This window comes from Ovis canadensis, chromosome 3, assembly GCF_042477335.2.
Source record: "Ovis canadensis isolate MfBH-ARS-UI-01 breed Bighorn chromosome 3, ARS-UI_OviCan_v2, whole genome shotgun sequence".
NCBI classification, from domain to species: domain Eukaryota; kingdom Metazoa; phylum Chordata; class Mammalia; order Artiodactyla; family Bovidae; genus Ovis; species Ovis canadensis.
Window position 1 is genome coordinate 6316167 of NC_091247.1, and position 24373 is coordinate 6340539.

Below are 24373 nucleotides of genomic sequence, written 5' to 3' on the forward strand. Positions count from 1 at the left end.
GGAAGCCTGATGTGCTGCAGTTCATGGGGTCGCAAAGAGCTGGACACGACTTAGCCCCTGAACAACAACAGCCTGATGTTCGCTGGAAGAAGTGGGGCTCTAGACAGACAAATCTTGACAAAGAGAAAGGGAAAGGAGGGTTAGGGGGACAGCCTGAGCTCGTGGAGGCCTTGAGGGACAGGAAGGAAGTTCTAAAAGTAAACGGTCCCAGGGTCACCCTGGCTGGAACCCAAAGAGAAGGTGCTAGCCCTGGGTGCATTCACTGCGATGTGAGAGAGGGGCTGGACCAACCCCTGCAAGCCCGCTCCACAGTCACAGGCTCATGGCTGCCCCCTGGAACTGCACCCCCCCAACTTCCCAAAGGTGAGCCCCACCCCTGCAGAAGGTGGCCTTGCATCGCCCCAGGGCCCGGAGCACCGTACCTTGCAGGGGCCACTCGATGGTGTGGTTGAGGTCCAGGGAGGGCTGAGTGGAGAAGCCAGCTCGGAAGTCGATGTTGCTGATGCCTGTGATCCTGACCGAATGGCGGCCGCTGCTGTAGACCTAGCCCAGGCCCAGGCTTGTGTCACCCAGGTGTCTGACCCCAGGCCCTCAGCTCCAGGTGGGAGGTGGCTGACCTGACCCGGCCTGGAGTCAGCAGCTGGAATTCTCCCGCCTTTGCAGACTTGTGGGTAACTCACCTGCTCCCTGGGGACCCAGCACGATGCTCCCCCCATGGGAGAGGAAGAGTTCAGCCACGGCACTGCCTGAGCAGGACTCTCTAAGCAGCCCTGTCGTTCCCGCTCCCCACCCTCAACACCCACGGGTCCCCCAACCCCTGCCTTGCCTTCCCCGTTGGCATGAGAGTTCTCGGCCCAAAGATGCTCAGAACCTGAAGAACAGCAGTGCCCGGGGCGCCCAGCACTGTGCCTGGCACCCAGTTGCTGTTGGTTTAGTCGCTCAGTAGTGTTTGACTTTTTGCAACCCCATGGACTATAACCCACTGGGCTCCTCTGTCCATAGCATTTCCCAGACAAGAATACTGGAGTGGGTTGCCATTTCCTTCTCCAGGGGATCGTCCCCACCCAGGGATTGAACCTGCGTCTTCCAAGTCTCCTGCTTGGCAGGCAGGTTCCTAACCAGTGAGCCACCAGGGAAGCCCAGCGCCCAGTAGGGGCTCCATAACTGTTTGCTGATCAGCTAAAGCCATGTGCTTCTGAGACAGCAACCAGCCCCACCCCAGGGTGCTTGGCCAGGAGCCCTGCCCCTAGTCCCGGGCCCCCAGCCCCTGGCAGGTTAGAACAGACTCTGCTCCCCTGCCAGTCCTGTGCCTCTGAGCCCAAGGTCACCCTAGCCTCTTCTGTGTACTCTTCAAAGGACAGGGTCCTGAACCACGAGCCAACCCTGTTGCCCACCTCTGGACACCTGGGTGGCTTCTCCAAGTCCTTCTTTGAAGTTCCCTCACTAACCCGAAACCACTCCACTTCTCTCACTGGCACAAAGCAGAATACTCCTCCTCTGATCTTGCCCCTCTACTTCTATTGTGCCCCATCACTGCCCACACTCCAACCCTCAGCTTCCCAGGGCTCCAGGCTTCCGAGGGCCCAGGCAAGAGGAAGATGATGTCAAGTCCTCCTACCTTGATGGACCACAGCCCGGGATGCTCAGGCTTAAAGGCCACGACCTTGGCAGAGTCAGGGATGCTGAGGAGCACGTTGAGGCCATCATCCCTCTGCAGGATCCTCCCTGTGGAAGCCCCAAGACCTGCTCAGCCCCCGACCCTTTTCTGGGGTTGACAGAGCCCCCCTCCTCATCCCCAGGAACCCACAGCCCTCCAACACCAGCCTCGGGCTTCCTAGAGGAACTGACAAGAGGCCTTTGGGGGTACCCAGGCCTCTCCTTCCTCCAGCTCTCCATCTTCATCCCTCCCCAGGTGCTGGCTGTACCCCTGGCCGCTGGGCCAGAGTACTCAGGACATCCTTGGAGCACTGCAGCACCAGGCAGCTGGGTCCAAATCGTATGGAACCTAGATGACCCTGACAAGTCACCCCACCTCCCAGAGCACCCCCCTTCCCATCTCTACACTGTGCCACTAATTCTTGCCCTGCCGACTCTCCAGGCCAGTGAAGAGAGAGCACAGGGAAGATGCCACGTGAATCTGGCAGCCCCAGGGATGGTCATCATTTTAATTCCCCTCACTGGGCTGCTAATGGCCTCCCTGCATCCTCACCCACTGCAGACACCCTCTCTGCCTTCCACTCAGCATCTCCCTTACCCTCAGTGCTCCTGGAGTCTTATGTCCAAAATCTCCCGGCCTCCTCTCTGTCCCATCCTGGACTTTTATTTCAGTCTCAGGGCCAAGGAGGAGGCCAGCCCCAGGGTGCACATACCCAGCGGGTCTCGGACTTCAATCTCAGGCCCTGGGCCACTCAGGGAGATGGTGACCTCCTTCAGGCTGGGGTCGAAGGGGATCTTCCAAGTGTGCTCACCGCCCTCCTCGTGGTCTGTGGACAGCAGGTGCACCTTGGAAGCCTGGATGGCTGACTCCACCCATTTCAGCACCTGGGAGGCAGGAGCGAGAGGTGACAGCAGCAGGTGCCCGTGATGCCTTGCTTGTGTCTGGCACATGGGAGGTGGGTCCCAGCAGGCTGCCAGCTGCATGCACTGTCTGATCCCCTGGTGAGTTTTAGGCAGCATGCAGGCTTTCCAGGTCACTTGAGGCCATCACAGTCCCCTCTGCCCTACACTGGACCTGATTCACACAACACATTCCCTCTTGGCCTATGGTCTCGGAGCTGTGACACCTGAACGAAGGCATCCAGAGGACTCAGCTCAGATGGAAGGAGCAGAGGGCACCCCTCTGCTGGGATGACGCCCCTCCTTCGTCACATGGCCAATGTCTATGACATCCATCACTTCCTCCAGGAAGCCCTCCTGGTGCTTCCTACACACCGATGCACGCTGGAAGTCTGGGATGTCCCCCAGGGCAACGCCGTTCACCATCCCTGCCCAAGGGCCCTCAGACCACAACCCCCACCAGGCACCATGCTCTCTAAGCAGGACCATGTCTTTAAGCGGACAGTCTCCTCCTGACCCTTATCACAACACTGAGAAATCTAATACCCTTGGTTGTACAATTGCTTATTCTTACATTTGGGGAATTCCCTGGCAGTCCACTGGTTAGGACTCCATGGTTTGACAGCTGAGGTCTGGGATTTCATCCCTGGTCAGGGAACTTAGATCCCACAATCCCCTTTTTGTGTGGCATGACCCAAAAAATTAAATTAAAATAAAAAATACTAAAGTCTTATGCTTTGGACAAGTCCCATTGAAAAATCAGGTGACAGATAACTCTCCAGAACATCATACTAGTTAGGCACACATTTAGAGTTATGATTTCAGGAGGGTCTCAAAGACCATCCCCCTACGTGCATGGACTCCATGTTAACAGCCCTGGACCCGGTCTAAGATGGTCTCTGCCTGCCTGCTAAGTCGTTTCAGTTGTGGCACACTCTTTGCAACCCTGTGGACTATAGCCTATTGGGCTCCTCTGTCCATAGCATTTCCCAGACAAGAATACTGGAGTGGGTTGCCATGCCCTCCTCCAGGGGGCCTTCCTGACCCAGGGATCCGACCTGCGTCTCGTATGTCTCCTGCACTGGCAGGCGGGTTCTTTACCACTAGCGCCACCTGGAAGCCCAAGATGGCCTCTACTAAGCACAAAATTATCTTGTTTCTCCAAGACTCACCACGACCTCTAAGTCCCTGTGGTCTCTGGTTCACCCGTTCAGCCTGACACAAGATCATGATGCTCCTGACGCCCCCATGCTTGCTGGGCTGGACCCCCATCCCATGCCCCCCGGGGCAGCTCCTTCCACTGCAAAATGCTCTTCTCTTTGCAGAAATTCCTGCTCCTTCCTTAGCAACCAACTCCTGGTTAGTTTCACACCCGTCACCTCTCTTGGCCTGGGAGCCCCATGTGGGCAGACACCTCTGTCATGTCCCAGGCTCAGGAGCTGTGAAGGGTAAGGGGTTCGGGGCATCTGCTCGCTGTGTGTGACACAGCAGGGCACACACCTTTTGAACAGGGTCCTCAAGCTCACCTCACAAATGCTCAACTCCACCTGCCCCCTACCCCAGCTCACACCTCCTTTTTAGCAATAGCTGAGCCACCCAGGTTCCAGTAAGAAAACCAAAAAAGAGGGAGGTGGGAACCTCTGCAGTTTTGAAGCACCTCTTTTCAAGCCAAGTTATGTCAAGAAGCATATTGTGCAAACCCTAAAACAGAATCAAGATGAAACATGAACTGACTGTACAACAAATTGATGCCATAACCCCAGTATGAGGAGAAGGATTCGCTCCAAGTAAATCAGAAACCGAGGGTTTCCACTGTGCTTTCTCAGTGAGGGGCACCCTGAGGACAAAAAGGAAAGGCAAAGAAACCTTTATTTAGTAGTTAGCAGTTGGCAGAACTAGTTGTATTGTGATTGTGAAATCGTTTTACGTCTCCCGTGAAGAGGAACTAAAGAGCCTCTTGATGAAGGTGAAAGAGGAGAGTGAAAAACCTGGCTTAAAACTCAATGTTCAAAAAACGAACATCATGGAATCCAGTCCCATCACTTCATGGCAAATAGAAGGGGAAAAAGCGGAAGCAGGGACATTTCATTTTCTTGGGCTCCAAAATCACTGTGGACGGTGACTGCAGCCATGAAATTAAAAGACGCTTGCTCCTTGGAAGGAAAGTTATGACAAACCTAGACAGCATATTCAAAAGCAGAGACATCACTTAGCCAACAAAGGTCCATATAGTCAAAGCTATGGTTTTCCCAGTAGTCAGGTACGGATGTGAGAGCTGGACCATAAAGAAGGCTGAATGCTGAAGAACTGATGCTTTTGAATTGTGGTGCTGGAGAAGACTCTTGAAGTCCCTTGGACTGCAAGGAGATCAAACCGGTCAATCCTAAAGGAAATCAACCATGAATATTCATTGGAAGGACTGATTCTAAAGCTGAAGCTGTAATATTTTGGCCACCTGATGCAAAGAGCCAACTCACTGGAAAAGGCCCTGATGCTGGGAAAGACAGAGGGCAGGATGAGAAGGGAGTGACAGAGGATGAGATGGCTGGATGGCATCACTGACTCAATAGACACAAATTTGAGCAAACTCCAGGAGACAGTGAAGGACAGGGAAGGAAGCCTGGTGTGCTGCAGTCCATTGGGTCACAAAGAGTCAGATATGACTTAGCAACTGAAGAACAACAATAACAATCAGAACTAGCCATGTTGTGGCTGTGAAACCATTTTATGTCTCTTGTAGGATAAAGCAAGGAAGGAAATCTCAACCAAGATTTTTCTCTTACGGCCAAGAGAGAGCTGCACGGATATTCTTTAAATATAAATTTATTCCAAGTGAATTCAGAACGCAGTGGTTTCTAACTACTGTTTTCCACCAGAGTTTCTTGGAGAAATGGCTGATTTCAGGTCTAGGGCAGGCAATATACAAGGAAAGCTTAGGACTACTGGTAATTTCATAAAGTAAAGAAGGTCTCAAAGACTAATGGGGACAGGGAATTCCCTGGTGGTCCAGTGGTTAGGGCTCTGAGTTTTCACAGCTGAGGACACAAGTTCAATCCCTAGTCGGGGATCTAAGATCCTGCAAGCTATGTGGCAAGGCAAAAAACAAGACTAATGGAGATATATCAGAAGGATATGGGAAACAGCATAAATTTAGCCTGTTGGCTAAATTTGGGAGACTTTGAGCCTCCAAAAGAATAATGACTATAATAAATCAATCAAACCACACTGAATTATACAATCTAAGGTTAGTCACTCAGTCCTGTCTGACTCTTTGTAACCCTGTGGACCATAGCCTGCCAGGCTCCTCTGTCCATGGAATTTTCCAGGCAAGAATACTGGTGTGGATAGCCATTCCCTTTTCCAGGGGATCTTCCTGACCCAGGGACCAAACCCGGGTCTCCTGCATTGCAGGCTTATTAATCTGAGCCACTGGGGAAGCACCATGTCATCTAGGTGCCACAAAAATACTCAAAAAATAAAATCAAAATTCAAAACAATAAAACCTCATTTGCCACCAATAAAAGCAAATTCTTAATTAAAGAGAAAGAAGTGCGATCCCTATTTTTTCAGTAGGAATCGTGACTTCAGAGGAACCAAATCACCCCTTTGGAGAAGCAAAAGCTCTTCTTCATGGGAGAACGCCCATTAACAAATGTGGAAGGAATGATGCAATTAGGAAATCATCATTTTGCAACCTCCTAATAAAATAATTGTTTCAGGCAAGCATCCTCAGTGAATGCTAAAACCATGAGATGAAAAGCTCCTGGGGAACTAGAGCCCTAGAGTGACCCCACCGACCCCTTGGGTCAGAAAGGAAAAAACAAAGGCTTGCAATGCAGAGAGCTGGCTGTCACCACTTTAACCAACCAAACTGGTCATCAGTAATGGGGACAATCAGACATCATTTTCCTCCGGGTGTGATGCAATAGAAAACACACAGAGAGCACCAAGGACGACATACTTCTGCCACAAAGGTCAGCCTCCATCTGACTAGTCATTTAAAGCTGCCTTCCAGGCTCGGACGGTAAAGAATCTGCCTGGAGTGCAGGAGACCCGGGTTCAATTCCTGGGTTAGGAAGATCTGGAGGAGGGAATGGCAACCCACTCTAGTATTCTTGCCTGGAGAATTCCATGGACAGAGGAGCCTGATGAGCTACAGTTCATGGGGTCGCAGAGAGTCGGACACGACTGAGTGACTAACACTTTCACTTTCCAGTTTAGAGGGAGTAAAAGAACAAGAGGAGGAGAAACGAACAAGTTAGTGACACCATAAGGAAACAATCAGATGAATCCAGAACACAGGACATTGTATCATCAGCGCCTCTCCAACAAGTTAGTGGCGTGAAAAAGGATGGATCCCCTCCAGATTTAAGGAAACTTAACAGACATAACAACCTCATAAAATGCACAGCCCTTGATTAAAACCTGATTTAACATCTTGAGGACAAAGAGAGAAATTTGAATATGGACTTGGCATCAGATGATACTTGCAAAGTACTAGTCATTATATTAGGTGATACTATGGGTTATGCTAGAGTCTATTTTTTTAATCCACACTGCATTATTTATGGATAAGGTGTCATGATTCAACAAAAAGTGTAGAAAGAGAGAGAGATGTAGCAGCTGGAACAAAAATGTGAATTGCTAAATATAGACAGTACTTTTTTTTTTTTTTACTTTTCAATATCTTTGACACTTCTCATAGAAAATTTTTAAGTAAAAATCGTCTAAAAGGAATGAGTATATCTTTACAAGTATGACTTTTAAATATACCTGAGCAACCATAGTGCTATCCTGTCGCTTGTCAGCTCTAATCAACTGGAAGTGACTTCTTAGAACGCCATTTGGAGAAATGCGAAGCCACATTCGGACTCAATTAGAAAAAGGCCTATAATTGATTAGCAATGTCTGCCATGGATATGGAATTAGAAAGTGGTGTCTGGCATGCTACGTATTGGCCATCCTTGCTCTAAATCACAGTCCTTCAGCTCTGCCTACCGCGTGATCTTCCATGGACGAGAAAGGGAACAGAAGGGAATTGGAAGAATTGCTCGAGATTTGGAAAATGACTACATTTTGATGAGACCGAGCTGAAACACATGTGGCTAGCTTTTACATCAGGATTTCGGTTATCACGGGACAAGAATCCTGTGTTCTGAAACTCTTCTGTTTTTATATTTGGAGCTACTTCATTCTTCTGTTTTTGCCTGACTTTCTAAATAATGTTTCTTTTAAAAAGATCCCACCTGTTTGGGTTAAGAAATGAGGGCAAGGTTATTCGTCCATGCGGGGGTGGACGGGACGTAGCAGCCAAGGCTAGAAAGGCGGACAGCAGCTGGCCAAGTGAGGCAGCTCCCCCACAGCAAAGCAACAGCCCTGTGACCACTGTCCCCTCCCCCGGGGCCAGGCCTTGTCAGGGGTCAGGAGGAAATCATAACCGAGCAAAGCTGGCCGGAGGTGGTGGCAGCCCCATTTGACAATTACCCAGACGCGTCCCACACCCGCTACTGTGTTGCAACTGCCATGACAAGCTCTTTCTAGGATGTTTTGATGGAGAGAAGATGCCCAAGAGTTCGGGCTACCGAACCACGCCACGGAGAGAGGGCTGAGGTGGGCCAGAAGGCCAGCGACCCCATCAGGCGGCAGCCCACCCACAAGGGCTGCCCTGTAACACATCACCGCTCCGGAGCTGTGAGTGCAGACCCTCTGGCCCACAGCAAGGCCAGACCCCTGCAGGCCCGGGCCTGGGGGCAAAGCCTGCTGGACCCAGCAATGGCTCTGGGGCTCAGAGAGGAATCTAGGGACACTCCTGAGCAGAGAGGCTTCATCAAGCAGGCTTAATGTTTATTTGCGAAGGTAATGACTTCCAGATGTCAGCAGGACCAGGGGGCCTGGGAGCCAGCAGTGCTCTGGGGCTCATCTCTCTGTCGCTGATGGGGAAGGAATGAGAGAATCTGGCGCTGCTACCCCAGCCAGATGGTTGCTGCTCAGCCCTTCATGGCAGATAAATCACCACCACCACCACCCCCCCAACCAAGGCTCCTCCCGGACATCTGATAGACAGAGAGGCTGAGGAAGCTGGGGCAGTGAGGCAGGGGTGGGGGGGGGTGTCACTGAATGGACCTCAAGAGCCACGAATCAGAAAATTGAGGGCCTCTGCCAACTGGGCATTACGGGGCACTGTCCCCAGGCTCTACCTTCCAGAGAACCTTATCCCGAGAGAGCTCTTAATCTTGAGAGGGGCTCCCTGGACCCCTGGGAGTGTGTATTCTGTACTCCCTATCGAAGCACGAGGCTGGAGTTCCCGTGGCCACCACTAACTCTCATTCAGGGCTCCCTCCCAAGGGTGGGTCTTCCTCCCACCCTTGCCACCATCGCTCCAGGCAGGGGCCTCATGACCCAACTGTGAACATGAGGAAACAGAGGCCCAGAGAGGTTAAGTGCCATGCTCAAGGTCACACAGCAGACAGGTGGCAGAGCTAGGGTGGGGTCTGAAGCCAGATGTGACCCGGGGAAGGATCCAGGACGGGGTCACCTCCAGGGCCTGTGTCTCCTCACCTGTTAATTCCACCTTCCCTCCCCCTCCCACCCTCACTGTCTGAGGGATCAGTTCACATTTCCCCTGGTTAATGCCCACCCCCACTGGCCATCAAAGGATGGCAAAAGCTCCAAAAGACCTCTGCCGGTGGGGAGAGGATCTTCACCTTCCTTTCATGACTCCAGAATCTCAAAGGCAGAGAAAGTTAAAGGCCTGAAAGCGTGAGATCTAAGCTCGATGGGTGATCTCTCGGCGCCCCACAGCTAAAGCTGCCCCGGCGTGTAGTGGGTGCTCAGTGAGCAAACAGAAGGGGGAGTGCAAGGTGTGTCCCTCCTGGCACACCGGACATGCTCGGAAAAGGTCAAAGGACAAACACAGGCAGGGTGTGGGCGCTTTGGCAGCTTCTAGCCAGGCAAAGGCACCGTTCCCTCTCTCCTGGGGGTGGAGGTTGGTGGTAACCACTGCCTAATGTCTGGGGACGTCTGGAAGGGGCCAGGTACAAGGCAAGAAGCTGACAGATGATGGTGCTCTTTCCAGGGAGGGGAGGGACCCAGGTCCCTACCCAGGGGCAACCAGTCCTGGCCATTGGAGATTCCAGTACATCAGACAAGTGCTGCTCAGCCAGGCTCCCACAGCAGAAGGCTGGCACCAAGGCCAGGAGCCAGGGGCTCGCCCCAGGTTCCATGCCCTGAGTGAGAGACTCGGAGAGTTTAGCCCCATACCTGAGCAAGCCGTCCTCCACCAGCTCACCTACTGCCTGGAGTCTGACTTGCCGCTGGCAGGAACCCAGTTCCTGAGCAACTGCCCAGATAAAGTGCACCCCCAAACAAGGACCAAGCCATCACTCCACTCTGAAATGCTTCCCACCCTCGCTTGGGCGGCTCGGTGCCAGAGCAGACTGACATGCCAAAAGAAATAAATCCTGGCGTGTCGCAAAGAACCATAAACGCCATCTGTCAACAGGGAGCCAAGGCGCTAACCTAAACACGGCCCTGGAGACGTAAATATACAACACGCGGGCTGGCTGGAAGCCGCGCCACGGCGGCCTCAGAGATGCTGTTCCTCCCATTCTCCCATTCCTCCAGCCCGAGGGACCCCACGTCATCGATCCACCAGGTGTCTGTGTCCATCAGCTGACCAAGCACCTGCTCCATGCTGGAGGCTGCGCCAGGTGCTGGGGACACAGCCGTAAATGGGACCTTAAGGGCCCTGCCCTGGGGGATCTCACAGCCTAACGGCATTAAATAATCACACAGTTGTAAAATTATGATTATATAAAGCCCCCCAGGGAGCTTCAAGGGGATATGAAAGGAGAATTAATCTTGACCAAAATCTAGGAAGGCGTGATTCCGCTTAGACTGGAAAGATGAGGAGCCTGGGGAGGAGGAGCTGGAAAAACAAGCCGCACGAGCAAAGGCCCTGAGGTAGAAAAGACTCAGGGCATTGAAGAAAGAGCAGAGAGGCAGCAGCAGGCAAGGGGGAAAAGACAGACAATGGGCTTGGAGAGGCAGAACTCAGATCAGTGTCTGGACCTTCCCCAGGGCATACGGGGGAGGGACATGTTGGTTGGATTTGTCTTAGAGGATCTGGTGGGATGTAGGAGCTGGCTCACACAGGCTCAAGAGGGCAGATTGTGAGCATCACTTCCCATGCTCTATGACTTTACGACAGCAGCTTGAAACCAGCCCAAGTAGGAGCATTTACACCAGGGAAATGGGCATTCTTGTTCCTTCCAGAGAGAGATGATCGTGAAACATTTACCAGCATGCCACTGGAAGGATGCCTCTGGCTCCTGGGGAGGAATGGACGTGCAGGGCAGAGGGAGAGCTGGGAGAGATCTGAGCAACTGACGGAGCCTGGAAGGGAGGGAGGGGGCACCTGCTCCAAGACCTAGACCCGGACACAAACACCTGCTCAGCTGGGCCATCGGTGGCCCTGCATGTTGGGCCACAGTGTCAAGCAAGCCCCTCCCTGCCAAGTCCCCAGGCATGGCTTGCTGTCCCAGCAACACCGCCTGAATCTGATGGCCCTGGTGATCCTCCAGCCACCCCCGGGCTCCTCGACTCTGGGGAGAAGCTCCCCTTAACATCCCTACTCTGCCGAGCTTTGCTAGATTCATCGTGCCAGCATGGACTTGCTGGGGATCCCGGGTTTAAAACTCAGGATATTCCTTCAGGCCCCAGGCTTTTTTACTGGCAAAACTGAGGAACCTGCAGCGCCTGCTTTGGGGGTGATTGAGAGGGTTCTACAAGACGGTGTCAAAAAGCCCTGAGCACCAGGCCTCCTGCTGTGAGGTGAGCACTCAGCACTGCTCCTGGAAGCCAGCCGACGGGCAGAGCCGCCCAGGGATGTGGCATGTCAGGGCAGGCTCACCTCGGTCACCTGCTGCTTGTCCAGGTGGAACACCTGCCCGGAGCTGCTGGCGGCGATCTCCTCGTAGGCCAGGTAGCCAGGGTGGGTGCGGTCACCACAGTCCCCCGTCAGCACGAAGACCACCTAGAAGACAGACGGCCTCGTGGCGTCCTCAGCATCTTCAGGTATGAATGGAGTGGGGAGGGGGAGGCCAGACCAGGAGGGAGTGACCGGAGGGAGCCCTGTCATCTCTCTTGGCTCGGGTGATACACTTGAGAAATGGGAATGATGAGAGTTCCCGCCCTGTGGGGGTCAGGACCGATGCAGGTCACGTGTCTGTCACAGGGCCAGGAATACAGTAGGAGCCGTTATGAAATCTACAAGGGAGGGAGTGAAATTGACTCTGCTCCAAGTGGCCCCCAGATGCCGCAGAGCTAGCAGAACCGTGGAGAACCCGCATTTCTTCTAGATGAGAGGACAGAGGAGTTCTCCCGCCCAGAGAGGAGTCCCAGCTCTTGAGGTCTTCCCCAGGGATTCCTCCCTGCACCCCCCACCCCGCCTCGCCCACCGCTCGCCGCGACAGCTAGGAGCCAAAGCCCCAACGCATCTTCCAGACCCTGAGACAATGGGTGAAGAATGACGTGACAGGGAGCAAAGGAGACGCCAGGAGGAAGATGGATTGCCCAGACTCGGACGGGGCGTGAAGGGAGTGGAGGAGTGGTGTGGTCTGTATCAAAAGCGGGCCCCCGCCAGGGAGGCGTGAGCCTGGAGGGCGGGGCCAGAGCATGAGAACACACTTGGACTCTGCAGCCCGGCTCCCCCAGTGGGCTGGCTGCCGCGGCTGGTGGGAACTGGAACCCAGGCTGTGCAGGAGAAGCCCCAGCTCCGCTCTCCCGTTGGGGGCTCGAGGCTGCCCTTGGAGACCCCAGCGGCCCCTGGAGCCCCTACTGGTAGCTCACCTGCGACTGTTTAAGCTGCAGGAGCTGCAGCACTTCGTCCTTCTTGTGGTAGTCCTTGGCACGGGCGTCCGAGAAGACGTAGATGAAGGAGCCGGGGTTGGCCACCTCCACGGCAGCCTTGATGGCCCCCAAGCTCATCTCTGGGCAGTCCCCGCCTCCCTGCAGGACAGGGTGGGTTAGCAGCTGCTGCCCACCTCCTCCACGTGGGGCCCACCCTGGGAGGTGTGAGGGGGGCATCCCCTTCGGTGGCTTCTGTCCCGCCTGTCCAGGGGTCAGGCCTGGCCCGAGCCACTCCCTTCCCTGAGACACACCGGCATTATCTATCACGCCTTCATTCGCTCACTCATGCCCAAGGGACATGGTCCCTCCCTCCCATGGAGGCTGGCTGGGAGGCAGACCTTACATTAATAAACGCGACGCAGTTATTTAATTACCATGGTGATGAGTGCTACAAGTGAGGGGAGAAGGATGCAGCCACGGAAGCATCTAACAGGTACGCCAAAGAAGGCGTGAGTGAGCCAAGATTTGGAGGCCAGAGGGGTAGAGGGGTCACCGGGGAAGGAGAGGGCAGGGGTGGGCAGAGGAAAACATTCAAAGCCGCCTTGTCAATCTTCTCTTCAACCTGCCCTGGTGCGTGCCTGCATGCTCAGTCACTCAGTCGTGTCCAGCTCTTTGCAACTCCGTGGACTGTAGCCCGCCAGGCTTCTCTGTCCATGGGCTTTCCCAGGCAAGAATACTGGATTGGATTGCCATTTCCTTCTCCAAGGGATCTTCCTGACCCAGGGATTGGACCCAGGGATTGAACCCAAGTCTCTTACACTGGCAGGTGGGTTCTTTATCACTGAGCTGGGAAGTGATATAACTGGAATAACCAAACCCACCTTGGAGTCAATCCTAAATAAACACAAGGCCTTCCCTCTCCACTCGCCAGCCGGGAGCTTTCTGCCTCCCCAGGTTTGCACGCCCAGCACCAGAATCAGGATGTGCACAGGGCGACCTCAGTAAATGCTTCTCCCCTTGGTTCACTCGTTTGTTCTGTGTGCTGGGCCTTGTGCTGGGCCCTGGGGGACTTGGCAGTGAGCTAGACACCTCAGAGAATGCCCTGCATTCAGGAAGCTGGCAGGGTGGAGAGGGAGAGGCTGAACCAGGGTGTTCAGTGTGGCCAAAAACCCAGGTGGCATGGGATGTCTGACCCAGTCTTGGGCTGGGTTTGGGGGTCTGAACTGACCTCTCTTGCACCTTCCCTGGGGCTTCCCAGGCAGTGCTAGTGGTAAAGAACTCACCTGCCAATGCAGGAGACATAAGAGACACAGGTTCATCCCTGGGTCTGGAAGATGCCCTGGAGGAGGGCACAGCAACCCACTCCAGTGTTCTTGCCTGGAGAACCCCATGGGCAGAGGAGCCTGGCAGGCTACAGTCCATGGGGTCGCAAAGACTAGGACACAACTAAGCGACTTAGCACGCAAACATCTTCCCTTAGCTGTCACATATCCCCTCCTTCAACCCCTGCATCCATGTAGTCAATAATAAGGCCTACTATGTGCCAGGCACAGGGACTCCTGTAGGTACTTGGTTCGCTGAATCAAGGAAGGAACCCCAAGCAGTACGGAATCTCCAGGCCCTCCAAGCTGAGGGGGAGCCCCAGGCAGAGTTGGGTGGCAGGTCATTATAGGAAGCACCATCTTGGCCCCTGGATGTGGCAATAACCTGGGCCTCTGGCACGGACTGGGATGAAGGGCACAGGGGGCCAGCAGCCAGGGGCAGGGCAGCCCACCTGCACGTAGAGTTCTCTCAGCTCCCTCTGAAACACCGCCGGGTCTGATGTGAGGGTCACTGGGCCAATATCTGTAGGGAAGAGAGAGAGGACCAGATGGGCTTGACCCCCAGACGCACAACCTCCATGGACTGGGCAGCAACTGAGAGGAACCGAGGCCTGGAACACAGAGATCCCCACAAAGTGGGGAGGGGTGAGGGAGCAGCTGCCAGGATCAGATCTGGAAGAAAATATTCGCAAATGAAGCAATTGACAAGGGCTTCATCTCTGAAACACACCAACAGTTCATGCAGCCTTACATCCAAAAAGCAAACCACCCAGTCAAAAAGTAGGCAGAAGACCTAAACAGACGTATCTCTAGAGAAGACGTAGGGATGGCTAAGAGGCTCAACAGGAAAAGATGCTCAACATCACTAATCACTAGAGAAATGCAAATCAAAATGACAGTGAGGTATCACCTCACATTAGTCAGACTGGCCATCAACAAATCTACAGACAACAAATGCTGGAGGGGGTGTGGAGCAAAGGGAACCCTCCTACGCTGTTGGTGGGAATGTAAAGTGATACAACCACTATGGAGAACAGTGTGGAGGTTCCTAAAAAATTTAAAGTAGCACTAACATATGACCCAGCAATCCCACTCCTGGGCAAACCCCTGGAAAAAACTAGAATTCCAAAAGACACATGCACCCCAATGCTTATTGCAGCACTATTCACGGCAGCCAGGACATGGAAGCCAACTAAACGTCCATCAGCAGAGGAATGGATCAAGATGTGGCACGCACATATAATGGGATATTCGCCACAAAAAGACATGAAATGCACCATTTGCAGAGACAGATTCCCTGGTGGCTCAGCAGTAAAGAATCCGCCTGCAATGCTGGAGACACGGGGAGACTCGGGTTCAGTCCCTGGGTGGGGAAGATCCCCGGGAGAAGGAAATGGCAACCCACTCCAGTATTCTTGCCAGGAGAATCCCATGGACAGAGGAGCCTGTTGGGCTACGTCATATAGGGTTACAAAGAGTCAGACACAATTGAAGTGACTTAGCAGTCACAGAGGCAGAAACTAACATGACATTTTAAAACAACTATACTCTGATTAAAAATTAAAAAAAAAAAAGAATTGTACTCAAATATTCATAGCAGCTGTATTCACAATAGCCCAGCACTGGAGACAAGCCAGCTGTCCATCAGCTGGTGAATGAATAAACAAACTGCGGTACATTCATGTAATCAAATACCACTCAGCCAGAAAACAGAACAAGCTACCAATACAGGCAACCAGATGGATGAACCTCGCAGATACAGTACTGCACGAAAGAAGACAGCCACAGGAGCGTGTCTACTATGTGGTTCCATTTATAGACGGCTCTGGAACTGGCAGAATTAATCAAAGCTGAAATAAGTCAGACCAGGGGTTGTCTAGGGGATAGGGAGATCAAAAGAACTGTCGGGGAAGGCAGAAGTGTTCTATATTGTGATGGGAACGTGGGTTCCCCGGGTGTAAGCAGTTGTCAAAAATGTAAAGCAAAGATTTGCAGTACTTCAAGGTTTGTAAATTTTACCTCATTAAAAAAAAGAACCATAAAAAGTGATCATCGTGGAGTGATGGAGTGGAGTGGGGAAGGAGCTATACAGGAAAAAGAACGGCAGGTTTTCAGGGTATTTGGTGATGCTGGGGGATGGGGATATATCCACGTGTGTGTGCTCCATCGTGTCAGACACTTCGTGACCCCACAGACTGTAGCCCTCCAGGCTCCTCAGTCCATGGAATTTTTCAGGCAAGAATATTAGAGTGGGGTGCCATTTCCTTTGCCAGGGGATCTTCCCAACCTAGGGATCGAGCCCAGGCCTCCTGTGTCTCCTGCACTGAAGGTGGGTTCTTTACCGCTGAGCCACATGAGACACAGGGATTCATTACACTATTCTGCTTACTTTGTATATACTTGAAATTTTCCCTAATAAAAAGTCTTTTATTAAAGAGAAGTCACTGAAAGCCACAGCTAACATAAGGCGACCAGTGTACAGAGAACAGAGACAGAATTCCAACTCACCGTGTGGACATGTGCACAGTGGGGGTCCTGCAAGCTGATGTGGACAGCTGATTTCTTTAGGAAATAGTTCGTCTGAGTTCCTGGTGAATTCTAGTAACAGACCATTTTTAGTTCAAGAATTCTAAATTCCAAGCACTCTCTAAAAAATATTCCTGTACTTGGCAACTCGTCAACCGACCTTACTTCTTAGAAAATGAAGCACGTGGAATCATCCTCCGGCATCCATCCACAGTTGTCAGGGAAGAGTCTGGACACCAGCTTTTCTTCTGCGACCGCAAGTCTGGTCTCTGCATCTGGGAGTTTGTCTCTGTTTCACAGGTATATGTCCATTTGTGTTGTATTTTGATTCCACATATAAGTGATTTCACATGGCACTCGTCTGACTTTCTTCACTTAGTCTGATAATCTCTTAGGCCCACCCATGTTGCTGCAAATGACATGACTTCATTCTTTTTATGGCTGAGTAAATATATATATATTATTTGGCTGAATATATATATTGGGCTGCATATATATATATATATTTATACCACACTTCTACCCGCTGGCTCCTGCCTCTCTGCTGTATATTTACTCACCATGTCCAACACCTCCTTCTGTGCCTGCTCTGGCCTTTACCAAGTCTTCCCCACCACCTCCCTCCTGAACTCTGCAGTGACTAATTCAGCCAAAACCTTGGCCTTTGACCTCAGACAGTCTTCTCTGCTAGCTCAGTCGGTAAAAAATCACCTGCAATGCAGGAGACCTGGGTTCGATTCCTGGGTCGGGAAGATCCCCTGGAGAAGGGAAAGACTACCCACTCCAGTGTTCTGGGCCTAGAGAATTCTATGGACTGTACAGCCCCTGGGGTCGCAAAGTCAGAAAATCAGCCCATGGGGTTGCAAAGTCAGACATGACTGAGCGACTCTCACTTGACCTCAGACAGATCTGGTTGAAATTTTGGCTCCACCATTCTCCTACCATAGGGCTTCTCAGAGCTTACTACACAGTTCCAAGCCTCAGTTTCCCCATCTGTAAAACGAGGTGTTTCTCCTAGCTGAGAACCATCATTGTGAGAATCCAGTGAAGCCAGGCAGGGAAGCACCATGCTTGGCTCAGAACCAAAAGCTCAGCAACTGGGAGTTGGCCCTGATGAGCTGAACATGCGATTCTTTGATCTTCCTTTTCTTTTCTTTAAATTTTATTGATGTGTAACTGATTTACAATGCTCTGTTAATTTCTGCTGAACAGCATAGTGACTCAGTTACATATATGTATTCTTTTTCATATTCTTTCCCATTATGGTTTATCAAGCACTTAGTGCGCTTGGTTGCTCAGTTGTGTCCGACTCTTTGCAATCCCATCGACTACAGCCTGCCAGGCTCCTCTGTCCATGGGGATTCTCCAGGCAAGCACATTGGAGTGGGTTGCCATGCCTTCTTCCAGGGGATCTTCCCAACCCGGGTGTATCATAGGATATCAAATACAGCTATCTGTGCTATACAGTAGGACCTTGTTGCTTAACCAGGGATTCTCCTGGTGGCTCAGACGGTAAAGAATCTGCCTGCAATGCAGGAGATCCAGCTTCAATCCCTGGGTTGGGAAGATCTCCTGGTGAAGGAAATGGCTACCCACTCCAGTATTTTTGCCTGGAGAATCCCATGTACAGAAGAGCTTAGCGGGCTATAGTCCATGGGGTCATAAGGAGCTGGACACAACTGAGCAACTAACACTTTCACTTTCAGACATTCATTTAAAAATACATGACATTAACGATACTGACATTTCCTAAGCACTTATTATGTATCAGCCCATATGCTGAGATGTTGCCTGTACATTATTAGCTCACTGAATCCTCCCTCACATCTGGCAAAGCCAACTCTTACCCACATATTACAGAGGAGAAATGAAAGCCCAGAGAAGCTAAGTAACTTGCCCATAGACACAAAACCAGTAAGCAGCAGACCTAGAACGTTAGTTTTGTCGTTAGTGTTCAACCACAAGTCACGTCCAACTCTTTGCGACGCCATGGACTGCAGCACACCAGGCTTCCCTGTCCTTCACTATCTCTAGGAGTTTGCTCAAATTCATGTCCATTGAGTCAGAGAGGCTGTCTAACCATCTCATCCTTTGTCACGCCCCCTTATCCTTTAGCCTTCACTCTTTCCCAGCATCAAGGTCTTTTCCAAAGAGTTGACTCTTCCCATGAGGTAGCCAAAGTATTGCAGCTTCAGCTTCAGCATCAGTCCTTCCAGTGAATATTCAGAGTTGATTTCCTTCAGGATTGAATATTAGCTTAGGCCTGTACAACTCCAGAATCTGAGCTCTTGACAACTGCTTCCTATGGAACTGTACATAGAAATTCGTGACATGCAGAAAAAGAAGGGAATTCTACCAACCAGAAATCATTACTCTTATTTTTACACATAACTTTCAAAATGTTCGCGCATATTTGTAAATCTTATACAAACGCATATTACTTGTAGCAAAAGTTCTGTTTACGTATAAATAACATACTCTTTTTAACTTGATTTCTTTCAGTGAACAACATACTTGTAAGCATCTCTCCCGAAGGTCAAATACACCGTTCAAAGTCATTTTTAATGGCTATAAACTATTTCCTTTGGATAAGACTTGCCCATGTTGTTATGTTTCCAATTTTCATAATGAACAACATTATTAAGAACATCTTTATCTTCATCACATTTAAGCACTAGTTCCATCATTTCCTTGGGATACACTCCCATAAGCAGACTCTGGGCCAAAGGGAAGGGCATTTGTAAAGACTCTGGATACAAATTCAGTAACCCCATCACTGTCCTCCTTATCCCCAGACATTCTTGCCTCTGATCCATCTATTGTCAAGGCCAGAGGAGCCAACTTCATGGCCAGTTTTGCTCATATCATCCCTGTTCAGGAATCATCGGCAACTGCTCCTTGCCTGGAAACCAAGAGAAGCCTCTGCAGTGCCCAGTTCTTTTTTCAAAATGTGATATATATAGTCTTATTTTATTTGGCTCTACCAGGTCTTAGTTGCAGGACAGGATTTCAGTTGCTACATGGCTGCAGTTCCCTGACTAGGGATCAAAGCTGGGCCCCTGCACTGGGAGCACCGGGTCTTAACCATTGGGCCGCCAGGGAAGCCCGAGTGCCTGGTTCTGAATCTGGGAGGCCCTGCCCCCTCCATCGCAATCTATCAGAGGGAATCTCTCAGGCTACCTGACAGTTCCCAAGGCTGGACCAGTGCTAGGCTGATCACATTCCCTCCCATTCACAGCAACAGGAGAAACAGGGTTATCGTAAACGTGCTCCAGTTGGAAGGACGGCCCTTTCTTCTGCAGTCCATCTGTTTCCTTCTTGGGGAGCTAAGGGTCGCTCTTTCTTCCATGAAAGGATCAGTTCAGTTCAGTTGCTCAGTCATGTCTGATTCTTTGCAACCCCATGGACTGTAGCACGCCAGGCTTCCCTGTCCATCACCAACTCCCAGAGTTTACTTAAATTCATGTCCATTGAGTCAGTGATGCCATCCAACCATCTCATCCTCTGTCGTCCCCTTCTCCTGCCTTCAATCTTGCCCCGCATTGGGGTCTTTTCCAGTGAGTCAGTTCTTCACAATAGGTGGCCAAAGTATTGAAGTTTCTTGGAAGGATAATACTAGTCAAAGGGAGTTGATCCTCTCCATGGTTCTACTTGTTAAGTTAAAGTGTAGGTCATCAGCTTCCTCTGGGATTTCCCCTCATTTTTCTTTTTTTTTTCAGTTTTGTTTGTTTTTTTTTAAACAACTTTACTGGGTGGAGAAAACCAAAATAGGCAGCCCTGTAGTGGAAGGTGGGGAGAATGCCAGACCTACAGTCTAAAGTCTGACTTTCCATCTAGGCTGTTCTGAGATATTCTGTACGGAGAGGAAAGAAAATTCTTTGGGGAATTGCCCAATCCCAACTCCCCCACACCCCTCAGCAATATTCCCCAACAGGAACCACCTCATCTAACCTCTGGGTGTCTCAGCCAGGGATTGTATGGCAAACACAAGACACAGGAAATTTCAGGAGCCCTGGAGGACCCCCTGGGCTGGAGATCCCTGGAAAGGACTTTACGGATGCTGTGTTAGTTTTCTCTTATTGCCGTAACAAAAGACTACAGACTCGGTGTCTTGAAACACCACACGTTCATTTCTGGAGGCCAGGAGTCCTGACATCAAGGTGCTGGCAGGGCCAGGTTCCTTCCCGAGCCTCTAGGGGAGAATCTGTTTCCTTTTGGAAACTTCCTGCATTCCTTGGATCACGGTCTTTGCCCTCCATCTTCAAAGCCAGTAATGTCGCATCTTAAAATAGCTTCCTCTCCTTCTGCTCCATCATGACATCTCCTTCACTTATTCTGATCCTCCTGCCTCCCTCTTAGAAGGACCCTTGTGATTACAACGGGCCCAGCTACACAATCCAGGGTCATCTCCCCATCTCAGGATTCCTAACTTAGCCACTTCTACAAAGTCCCTTTTGCCATGACAAGGAATAGATGTACAAGCTCTGTGGGTATCTGAGGGGCATTATCTGGCCTACCTCAACCTCCGCCATCCTGTCTCCTTCAAGACTGGGCTTGGACCCCTATGTAACTATTCACAACAGCCAAGATACAGGAACAACCTAAATCTCCACTGACGGAGGAGCAGAGAAAGAAAATGTGGTCTGTATACCCAGCGGAACACTATTCAGCCATAAAGAAGAAGGAAACCATACCATTTGCAGCAACATGGATGGACAGACAGATCATCATACCGGGTGAAGGAGGTCAGAAAGAGAAAGACAAATACCATATCTCACTGCTATGTAGCATCTACACTATGACCCAGATGAGCTCAGCTATGGAACAGGAACAGACTCACAGACACAGAGAACAGACTCACAGACACAGAACGGGCTTGTGAGAGGGGGAGGGGCTGCAGGACGCAGGGGTGGATTGGAAGTATGGGATTAGCAAATGTGATGGATAAGCAACAGGTCCTACTGTATGGCACAGGGAACTATATTCAGCACTCTATGCTAAACCATAATGGAAAAGGATATATAATATGTATAACTGAATTGCTTTGTTGTACAGCCGAACTTAACATCATAAAGCAACCATACTTCAATAAAATAAATTTTTAAAAAAGAAATGGGCTTGGGGAAAACTGATTTGACCACCAACCTATGTGCCAAACATAACAACGTTGAGGATGAAGAGATCCAAAGACCCCAGCTTTAAAAAGACGGCGAAACTGAGGCCAGAGAGGGGAAAGGAGTCCTTCAAGGTCAGGTGGGAAGATCTGGCAGAAGAACTGATTGACTACGTCATGCCAACCGTGGCCCCTTCTCTTGTTCATCATTGTAGCCTCCTGCCAACCTCAGTGTCTGGCCCATGGTGAGTGCTTCAGAAATACTGTCCAAAGGAGTGCATGAATAATCTTTATTTACTCATAACAAATCCTGTTAGAGCATACTGTTTGAGCAGCGTCAAGTCAGGACCGAAGTTTCATTTATCTTTCTATCCTATGCCCAGCACAATGCCAGGCATACAGTCAACACTCAGCAATTATTTGCTGGATGTGAAGCCTGTCTGATCCCCAGGCCCTCCATCACGGCATGCCGCTCGCTGCCCACCACCCAGAGAAACAGATCCAAAACGAGGCAGGAAACCAAAGGTGGTTATTCAGGGCATGCAGGGGAGTTGGCAATATTAAGGGAGAGCTGGCCAGATGGACAAAAGCATGTCTCATTCCTCTTGAGGTGGAGGACAGGGCATTTTAAAAGCTCTGCCCTACGTTCTGAACAAAGAAGGCCCTCGGGGGAGAGCACACTTGCATTCACAGACACACTGATGCACGAAACTAGTCTGATCGCCTTCTTGCACTGAACACACAATCCCCAAGCCACCTCCGGGCACTGACTATTACTGACCAGTCCCATCATTCCAGGGCTGGACCAGCTATCAAGATACCCAGACAGGGATGGGGGCATGAAGGCCTTCTTTCCACCTGTCCCCCTTGCTGTCTGATTGTCCTCCCGCCCACCCATCCATCCACAGCTCCAGGCAGTGAGACAGAGATGGATGCCTTCTTGTCTTTCTTTGATGCTGGCCCACGGCTTTATTTTTCATTCCTGACACTTGCTGGAACATCATCACTCACCATCCCTAAGCTTCCAGGACACGGTGCTTTCAGCAGGGTGGTTATTTCAAGACATGCCTTTCAGCAGGACACAGTGAGGTACCAGGACAGGGCAGGATACCTGGCATGTCTCCATGTGAGTTTGCCCACCGAGAGGGCTTGCTTAAGCCCCTGTCCATCTCCTTCCCTCACGTGGTCCAGGCAGGGTTGGCTCTGGATGAAAAGCCCTTCCCAGCATGATTTGATGTGGATGATGGTGGCAGTGCTGCTGTTGCTGCTGATGCTGGTGATGCTGGTGATGCTGGTGATGATGGTGGTGACGACGTTGATGGTAATGCTGATACTGATGACACTGAGGATGGTGTGGTGGTGGTGGCGGTGGTGGAGACAGAAGTGGGTGATGAGCCTAGCAGCAGTTTCAATGCATTGAGCACTTATTATCTCACAGAGTTTAGCTCAGTTCCCTGTTAGAATTGAGGATGCCAAGACCTTGATGAAGGTCATACAACTCGTAAGTGGTAGTTAATATCTGTACTAGTTTCCTGAGAGTGAAAGTATTAGTTGCTCAATCGTTTCCGACTCTTTGCAACCCCGTGGATTGTAGCCCACCAGGTTCCTCCATCCATGGGATTCTCTAGGCAAGAATACTGGAGTGGGTTGCCATTCCCTTCTTCAGGGGATCTTCCCAATCCAGGGATCGAACCCAGGTCTCCTGCATTGCAGGTGGATTCTTTACCATCTGAGCCACTGGGGCAGCCCCACCAGTTACCTGAGGTCACTATTAATACAGTAAAAGATCACAAACTTGGTGACTTTAAACAACAGAAGTGTGTTCTTCCACATTCCTGGAGACTAGAAGTCCAACAACAAGGTGTCAGCAGCCCATGCTTTCTCTGTAGGCTCTCGAGGAGACTCTGCCCCATGCTGTCTTCCTCTTCACCTCTCCTGGTCCCAGCAGTCCTTGGTGCTCCCTGACTTGCAGACACAGCATCACTCCAATCCTGCCTCCATTGTTGCAGAGCCGCCTCCCTGTGCCTCTTCTCTCCTTATAAGGACATCAGTCACATTGGATTAAGGGCTCACTCTACTTCTGCATGACTTCATCCTGACTAATTACATCTTCAATTACCCTGTTTCCAAAAAAGGTCACATTTTGAGGTTCTAGGAAGGACAAGAATTCTGTGAGGACCATGTTCCGTCTAGAATGATGTCCCAATCCACATAATTGGCTATACCGTCTCCTGGAATGATGGCGACAATGATGATAAGGAGAGCTACCATTGTTTTGATATTTATTAAGCACCTGATTCTGTTCTAGGCACTGAATATACATTTGCAGAAAAAAAACATATAGCCACCTATAGCCTCCTATTTATTATCTCTGCTTTATAGATGAGAACTCAAGGGCTAGGAAGAGAAAGCAAACTTCCCAAGATCTTACAATGAGGAAGTTGCAGAGATGGGATTCAAACCTGGATCTGTCCAACCCCAGATCCAAGCTCTCAACCACGCATGAAGCTGCAGACACTTGACGCTCGTTCCCCAGCCCCTCATTCCTGTTCCTGGAGGGGGAGCGAGGTTCGTGACTGGAGGTGGGCAGTTGCCAAACAGCTGGGCAGATGTGGCATGCAGTCTCTCTGAGCAGGGCTTGCCGGCCCCAGGGATGATTAAACCCATGACCTTGGCTCTTGTGCTGTCCTGGAGCATGCAAGCCCCAGAAGCCTGGCCCGGAACCGTCTCTCTATAGGGAAGTTTTTTCCACTCGACAAGAGGAGGGTGTGGAGCCTCTGGGACATGAGGATCACGCACAAGAAGCATCACCCAGCCCTTCACATGGGTGATGGATGGTCCAGCCCCTCACCCACTGTGTGCCTCCCAATGGTCAAGGCCACAGTCAGACACCAGAGGTCCAATCTCAGAAAGACCTCACGTCCAGGACTCTTCCCCAAGTCCTTCTAGAATAATGTCTAGAATTCCATCTAGAATAATGTCCCAATCCACATAATTAGCTCCAAAG

At 50.9% G+C, this 24373-nt stretch overlaps 1 protein-coding gene across 5 annotated transcripts in view; it reads right to left on the reverse strand.

Moving 5' to 3' along the window:
- Positions 1–24373, reverse strand: part of HMCN2 (hemicentin 2) — a 171453-nt gene that overhangs the window by 134488 nt on the left and 12592 nt on the right. For all 5 annotated transcript variants that reach the window (XM_069582171.1, XM_069582169.1, XM_069582167.1 and 2 more), the window contains exons 2-7: positions 14180–14250; positions 12406–12564; positions 11468–11590; positions 2370–2541; positions 1619–1725; positions 423–543 (exon numbers count right to left, since the gene is read on the reverse strand). In XM_069582171.1, the coding sequence (XP_069438272.1) occupies positions 423–543; positions 1619–1725; positions 2370–2541; positions 11468–11590; positions 12406–12564; positions 14180–14250 (753 nt within the window). The remainder of the gene's footprint in view (positions 1–422; positions 544–1618; positions 1726–2369; positions 2542–11467; positions 11591–12405; positions 12565–14179; positions 14251–24373) is intronic.